At 34.3% G+C, this 8536-nt stretch overlaps 1 protein-coding gene across 2 annotated transcripts; it reads left to right on the top strand.

Annotated features, from left to right (window-relative positions):
* The first annotated feature begins 3989 nt into the window (after positions 1-3989).
* Positions 3990-8277, top strand: LOC120325541 (uncharacterized). 2 transcript variants are annotated; one of them, XM_078118351.1, is made up of 13 exons: positions 3990-4149; positions 4284-4436; positions 4551-4806; positions 5055-5145; positions 5229-5542; positions 5623-5788; positions 5870-5967; positions 6082-6243; positions 6352-6456; positions 6493-6803; positions 6914-7082; positions 7198-7480; positions 7600-8277. In XM_078118351.1, exons 1-13 carry the CDS (start codon positions 4057-4059, stop codon positions 7736-7738), a joined length of 2340 nt encoding a protein of 779 aa, XP_077974477.1. In that variant the 5' UTR covers positions 3990-4056; the 3' UTR covers positions 7739-8277. The 2 variants fall into 2 exon arrangements, with proteins under 2 accessions (XP_077974477.1, XP_039247595.2); XM_039391661.2 differs by having other exon boundaries at positions 6352-6803.
* Positions 8278-8536: the final 259 nt, after the last annotated feature.

An 8536-nucleotide genomic window follows, 5' to 3' on the forward strand; every position in this document is an offset into this window, starting at 1 on the left:
GGCATTAATTTAGCAAAAGTCAATATAGTTTATATCAAAATAGCTACCTAATATTTTAAATACTATTATACTCCACGACTACAAAGAATGTATGAAAGTATATATAAGTATATGTATCTATGTAAAACATGTATTATTACTAAAATACAACAAAATTGCCCAAACAGCATTGAAAACAGTTAAACTATGTCATGATTTTGTTCTTTCAACATGTCCACATTAGACCAATGCGTTTCGTTTGAATACTTAAACTCATTCTTTGCATACAAAAGTATTTTTGGGTGTAAATTCTTTAGACAATTGGCCAGTTCAATCATTACTTTATTGTGTATCTGTTAACACGCGTATGATGGTAATTATGACAGAAGAACTATAAAAGAATAAATTAAACATCGTCGATTTCAATATTGATAGCTGGATTTTGAAGAGTTTCCGCATTCGTCACCTTTTAAACAATATGAAAATCTTGTTTGTTGCAGTTATATTGTCACCGTAAAATTGAAACGAAATCACCACAAGCTCCATCTTTTTTTTTATCATTACAAAAACATCAAACGATGCAAGTGGCAACATCTGAAATTGAAAAAGCATATTCAAGTAGACTAACAAATTGTAGTTATGAAGTGTACTCAATTTTATCTTGAAGAATTTCCCTATTAATCAGATTTGATATCAAAAGAAATTTTTGGATTATGTTCTGAACAGAGCATAATCCCGTCTTTCACTCGACAACAAAGTGTATTTCTACGTAAACGTCTCACCTATACTGCACAGCAGCAGTTTGATCCTCTCGTGTATTCCTGGGATCATTTTCCTAATCTCATGTTTGTTTATTTACTAAAAGGAGAGAATGAACGGACATTGCGGCAACCTTATGTTCGATCAAGTTAATAGGATTTGCGACGGTATTATTTTAATTACACCTGTAGAAATAATAATACACGTTGTGACGTACGAGACACTTCGTTGTGTATTTCGTAATGATGGATGACAGTCGAAAAGGGCACGTAGTCTGCAAGCCAACAAGCATTTGCGAACTTGATATTGAACTTGGAAAGTTGTAAGATATGTATGAATATTAAGTATTGTGTTTATAATGCAGTTAGGCAGATTCTGATTATATTTATGGAGTTAGTAAATAAAATCCTCAAATCGAATATGAAAATTAATGCTCAACGGTTTATACTTCTACGTGCAGTGAGAACAGAATTTGTATGTCTAACGTTACCTAAATATGAAACGGTTGTGTACGGATTGTATGTATAACAGTTGCATATTTGTTTCAAATGTGCTTACTATCTTGAAATCCGCAAGTCTATGATATCTCAATAATCTTTCAAATGATTGAGAGGGGGTACATGTGTTGGACAATGAGACAAGAAAACGCTTCGAAAAGCGAAACTATATTGAAACGCATTTTATGGAAAGCAGAAAGCCTCTTTTAACTTACCGAACTTTGCAAGAGTGCATATCAATTTAGATGCCCAATAAGGCAACGGTGGATATCCAAGTTACGCGTCTAATTACCTTTAGTAAAAAATAAAAGGTTTCTCCACAAGTTCCCTTAGCTTCGTGGTAAGTTTGTTTGAAAACAAGTCCATATTTAACTAAATTATCAACAAATGAGGTATCGCCTATATATATTCCAGACAAAGTTCAAAAACAATTTAATCACTTATATTATTTAGATTAAATAATTATGCAAAAAATAGGCTTTTTTGTAGCCATCATTTCTATTTCTATCCTAGACTATACACATGCCACATTGAAAACAATTAACGGTAACAATAACCAAATTCAAAACATTAAAATTCTATATTGTCTAATCGTGTATATCATATTATACGACTCAATGCAAACTGCAAATACACGCAAATTTTTCCGCATTTTTGCAACATCATAAAACGTTCCTGGTAACGTAATCAACGTTCATTAATATTTTCTTGCGTACTATTTAACATATATTTGTTTCAAATAAAAATAAACTTCATATTTTATTGTACTAATTTTGAAAACGTGAGGATATTTTAAGATTGACAAATGGATCTGAACGCGACGTACGTGACGTACAATTACGCATCGAATTGAACATCCGGAAGCAAAGTTTTTAACAAAATCTACAATATAAATATTATGTATTTATTTACGTCGATAAATCTTACGTTGTGCGTAAAAAAACGTGAAGTATTGATTAGCAAACTGAAAATGCATTTGCGTATACGATCAACACCCTGGTTTATCTATATGGTATTTATACCTACAAACTCATTGGTGACTCATATTTCCAAGTCGAAATAATTAGGTAACTGAACCAATATCACCTATCATGGAATACATACATGTATACAAAATGTCACACTTGCTAATGCAATACTGCCATGATGAATTGTGACGTAAGGCACCACTGAAAGTTGACCAAATTGGCATTAATAATTTTTAGAATGTGTTGCAAAAATAAATGGCCAAGGAATTAAATAATTAACGAAGAAATTAAAATTACAAGTAACATTCTGTTCGGAACATACCATCATCTTACGTCAATTGATTCAGAAACGAAAACGAAATTCATGCAGGTTCTGGTTGAGCAAGAAATGTCACCCATGTAAAGCTATTCATTCATGAAAGCATTATTAATCCAACGATCATTTCACCTTTCTTCGGAACAAAAATATTGTTCGCTATACGCAGTAATTTGGATTCATAGTAGATGCAGGCCCATAGCCTGATGCTGTATCAAGTATGCCAATTAAACAAATTGCCGTCATTTCAAGCAAAATTCAAAAGTAATAATGCAGATAGTTACACAGGGTACTAATTTTAACTTCATTTGCTGACAAACGCGTAGAAAACAAACAAAGTTATTGCTGAAATAATACTTTTTACTCATGTTAAATCTTTTTTTGCAAAATATTGAACGTTATAAAGTTTAAATGAGAATGCAAAAGATGCCCACCGGGTACATTTGACGAAGGTACTTCACACTCCGCACCGTAATTTTGGTAAATTAACGCTTGCTGTAAGGAGCAACCAGCTGCTAATAAGGGTTGTTTTTCCGGCAATTACACAACTAATTTTATCAGCTCCATTCTGAAATTGTTTGTCTGTTTATACGTCGCATTTGGTGGTTCAGCTACTGCGCCTGCCAAGCATATAACAAATTTTAGCCAAGAATATATAGTGTCTGAATGTTGTATTCAGAAATTGGAAAATAGTTTTCTTAGAATTGTTAAATGAGTGACTTAGCAAAATAAGTACAGCTCCCTATAATCACTAATCAGTGTAGCCTTGTGGGCGCAGGTGAAAGGATGGATACAAACTTCAGTTATGAGATTCTACTCGGCATAAATTATTACCCATCAGATAAAACATTTTTATGTCAAATTTCAATCTAGAATAGATGAATATTACAACCGAATCAAGAAACAAATAATGCATTGCATTGGCTTATTCAACAATAATCTTATAATTTTGATTCGATTTGAATGGAAATTGTGCATCCATTTCATAATTATGTGTGCTATTTTTATTAATATTAAAAACATTATTCTATTGTTGATTGTAAAATAGTCACAATCTATTTCGATTGTATGCGTTTGAGACAAATTAAAAAACGTCCACATTTGTATTTTGATAGAAGAGTTTACGTAAAGAAAAGAAAAAGTTTTGTCACCGATGACTCAAAACATGACGACCTCAAACATATAAAATGTGGCTCATGTCAGTATAGCGGCATTCGAATCAGACCGGTCTCGGTGAACGGATAGCAAGAAACATTTTCTAACTGAGTTAGAAACAAGCATTCTCGCTGCATAAAAAGTAAAGAATAGCTACTAGAGAAAATAAAGTTTTATCTGATAAAACTTCTCTGCAAAATATCGACGCCACGATAAGTAGCAGTATTTTGTAGTATTATAGAAAAGTTTCGTTTAGGAAATAATTCCCCGATCGTTTTCAATATTAGAAAGAATATATTCAATATAACTAACAAAATTTTATCATTTTCAGCTCCGTATACTTTGTATAAAATAGAAATAAAATTATCATTTGTTAATTTGAATGTCAAAACTTTTCACCATGAACGCACTATCGTTCACATACGTGCTACTGATCTCATGTTTTATCGTCGTTTGCAACGCAAGTGTGCTTTCGGTAAGTTCAAATCGAGATTTTTGAATTGTGATCAAAATAAAAAACTTTGTAAAATTGTGGCATCAACGTTTTTTTCTGATAATGTGTGAAAAAGGGTGAAAATTTGTACTAAGGCGGATCTCTGTTTATTTCAGTATGACGTCGTTGTATCCGAACTGTCTGATGATAAAGAAATTAATAAAGTTGAACAGGAAATTTATATTGATGAAGTTTATATGCTGACGACTACGCCTCCAGTAATCGAAATGGTGTACGAAGAAGATTTAGAAAAAGAGAATTCATTTAATGTAAGTATGCACGTGTGAGTGTAATACTCGGTCAAATCCTGTGAACAGTTTTAGCAAATTTTTTGAGTTTTCATCTTTTCCATCTATATAATTTCAAATAATTCCCAATTTCAGGAAACCGAATTCGTCGGGAGGTCAAACTATAATCTCACCGCAGAAGAATTTGAATTAGCTTTTGGAAAAGAAGGACATTTTCCAGAGGAACATATGAATTTCGACTTAGGTTTCGGCGCTGGTCTCGTAAACTCCAAAGATTGGAGCAGTTGGACTTGTTGTCGTCCTGTCCTCAATATCCGATCACGTGAGCGAGTTCGACAAGTGCCAAGAATCGAAATGGAATACAAGAAATGTAGCGATGGTTACTGCAAACGTAAGCATAATATATCATTAATACTTATGAAAAACTGGTAATCTTTCGTGTATAATTTACGTGTCTTATTGATTAGCTCAGACGTCGGTGTGCCGGATTTAGACTAGCGTGAATATTAACTATTTTCGATACCGGTTTTGTTAATGCACCGATTCTGATAAATTATAATTATAGTCGATCACTTTTGACACCAATTAAACAAAATTACAGCCATCGTTTCAAGTTTTCTTTTTTTAATTTTAATACAGCGCACATGTGCAAGGATAATGTAAATGTTTGTGAAGCATTTATAAAATCTATGGGACAAGGATTGTGCGACAAAAATCATATGATGTCGACGTGAGTATTTTATTTCGCCGATTTCCAGTTTTTTAAATGTGAACCTTTGATGGTTTTTAACCCTTTTTTATTTCTAATTCTAGGTTTATGGGACATCATTGCCCTCTGACTTGTAACTTCTGCGGTGGAAGTGGTGAGAAGCCCACCGAGCCACCACGTCCAACTCTTCCACCTTGGATGCAAAATCCATGGAGACCGAGAACGACAAAAGCAGAAAGACCAATTTTTACCACACCGAGACCGCGTATCACAACAACCAAGCGTCCATCTCGCCCGTGGTGGATGACCGAAAGACCAACTACAACCAGACGTCCGTATTACACCACTAGACGCCCGAGAATCACACAAAAGCCATGGTGGGAAAGACAAACAACTACCACGACTCCTAAACCATTTGGTAAGTTGCATATCAATAGCTCAAATTAAGAACTGCCCTCTTTCATGTTTATAATATATTTCTGTTATTTAATTTTTCAGTTTCTGGATCTTCCGGTCTGGTAAAAGTTTCCATTTTCACCCACGACTTAAACGAGCCATATCCATCCTACATGTATTCGATTAGCTCAGGTGCTTATCCTTCAAGACCCTGGACAAATGTCATACAAGGAAATTCTGAGATATCACACTTTTACCTCTACAAAAAGTAATTATTTATTTTGATTAATTTAAAAATTTAACATGAAATTTGAAATATATATATTAACAAGCTGATTCTGTTTTACAGACCCACTGATACATACAAGACGGCAGTCAAATTTTGCTCAAGCAAAGACTCGACTGGTAACAGAAAATGGGCTGTAACAAAAAGACGATGCTCTCGAGGTAAGGTTCAAATAATATTTTTTATCACAAAATATAAATCGTTAAAATGCTACTGTACTAAAGAATACTAAAAGTATTTAATCAATAGTTTAATGAATTATGTAATAATTTTAGGTTGGAAGCAAGAATTTGTTTTATACGGTTCTCTTTTCCGATCATCTGAGTCTCAACTATACTACGTCGGAAACAGGGGAAGACCACATTGGACATCTCGCGTATCTAAGAAATTCCCCTCAAATGGTTATACGTCATCAGTCTTCTACTTCTATGGACCAAGTAAGATCATAGTTTATTTACATAAAGTTTCGTAAAATAATTATAAAAAAGAATTTATTTGCTCAGTTGGTTAGCAAAAACTAAAATCAGTGTTGCTATGTTTTGCAGAAAGTACAGACAATGGACCAACTTTTCCATCAAGGCCTACACCAAGACCGTTCAGCACTCGTCGTCCTATCTATACTAGACCATATACCACTTCACGAAGACCAGTTTATACTCGTCCATATACCACTTCACGAAGACCGATTTATACTCGTCCATATACCACTACAACCAGAAGACCATACCGACCCCAACCCACTTTCCCATCTTTTACAACAACAAGACGAACCTCTCGACCAATTGGTGGTGGACCTCAGCCAACAGACGCATACAACAGAGAGTGCTTAGAAGCCCACAACTTTTTCCGAGCAGCACACAATGTACCTGCTCTTCAATGGTCCTCAGAACTTGCAAGGACTGCTCAAAGATGGGCAGATCAATTGAAGCAACGAGCACCAGAGCGACCAGACCAAGCCAGGATGGGTGATCGTACCCGCAACTGGCCCCACTCTGAGGTGAGAAAATTAGTTTTATGAGATCGTTCAATAACAACATATATATAAATGATATAATATTGCATTGACTAGGATAATATTTTTATTTAACATTATTTTTGCATTTACAGTCCGACCAAAGGGGAACCTACAGAAAAGCAGGTGATGGTGAAAATATCGCATGGGATCGTTCTGGAGATGGTAGCCCCGCCAAAGAATCTGTTCTTAGATGGTACAGTGAAATATTCTATTACAACCGAAACCATCCAACACACTCTCCAGCTCCAGACAAGCCAGTCGGTACGTCTCATTTCATTTTAACACTCAATTGTGCATACAACTGAGTAGTAAATTGTTTAATAATATATACATGAAATAAGTAAATCAAATTAAAACTGGTCTTATTGTATTTCAGGACATTTGACACAGCTCTTGTGGAAAGACACAACGCATTTAGGATGTGCTATGGCTACCACCAAAATTGGAAGATACAACCAACTATCAACATGGTCTGTTGCCCATTACAGAAAAGGTGGTAATATGCGATATTCAAACAGCATGTCAGCAACATTGAGACTCTACAATGAACAAGTTCCCGATATGAGAGCAGGTTCATGCATGACGAGATCTGGAGCATGTAACAACGGAAATCAATGTATGGCTTTCGGACCGGCTCAAGGAAGCTGTGCTTGCACAAAGTAAATATCTCTTATTACTTTAACAAAAAATATAAAAACAAAGAAGACGTTTTTTTAGTATTAGAACTTTTACTAAAAAACTTAATGACGATAACTAACAATATTTTACTTCTTTACAGTCAACTAGCTTCGTGTCGCAGCAACAATGGTTGTATAGCTTGGTGCAAGAACAGAGGTGGAAATTGGAATTGGTCTGAAGAATGCCGAGGCGCAAATAAATGCTCGTGTACGTCAGACAGAGGAGCAGTCTGTACTTGATTAAGAAACAACCCACATAACGTCACTTCATAATTCTACTGTTGCCAGATTGAGTTAATTGAGCCCAGGTTCATTAGTAAAGGAATCTGTTTCGCTGTAACAAGATGTGGGCACTGTTGTGAGCGACGATAGAATTGCTGTTCTTGAAAATTTTTTTATAGTATTTATTTTTTGTAGTGCAATGTTATTTTGTGCCAGGAGCATTTCATCTTTTGATAAACATTCGAAGTAACAATATCATGTTCCCATAAAAATAAAAAGCTTCCGAGAAGCGTCATTTTGCTTGAACAGAATCATCAAAACCACACTTCATCCAGCAGTAACTAAAATTTTAAATCGCCTATTCAACCTCTAGTATTTTCACTCGCCTCACTCTAAGTTTTTATTTGACTTCCTTTATTTATATTCTTCTATTTTATTAAATTGCATTTATTTCATAATACTTTACGTCTCATGCAAGTTCGCCCTTATTATACTTACATTATCAATTATATTCTTTTCGAAGATTTCTTAAATAATAAATTAAACAAAAACTCGTGCGATATATGTTACAAATTTTGCTATACCGTGTATAACGATGCTCAGCTCAGTTTTTTCGGCGAAGTATTATGACGTCATACACAATTTTAAGAGAAGAAAGCGGGGTAGCATAATCATTTAATTAGAACGATAATAGCTTTAATAACAGGTTGTGAATTGGTAGCTAGAGTAATTGGACAATCAATTTCGATTATTGACGTTCAGTACGTAGGATATGACACAAATTATTAGCAATTATTAAATATTGGGACAGATCAT

Source organism: Styela clava, chromosome 1 (genome assembly GCF_964204865.1).
Source record: "Styela clava chromosome 1, kaStyClav1.hap1.2, whole genome shotgun sequence".
Classification (NCBI taxonomy): domain Eukaryota; kingdom Metazoa; phylum Chordata; class Ascidiacea; order Stolidobranchia; family Styelidae; genus Styela; species Styela clava.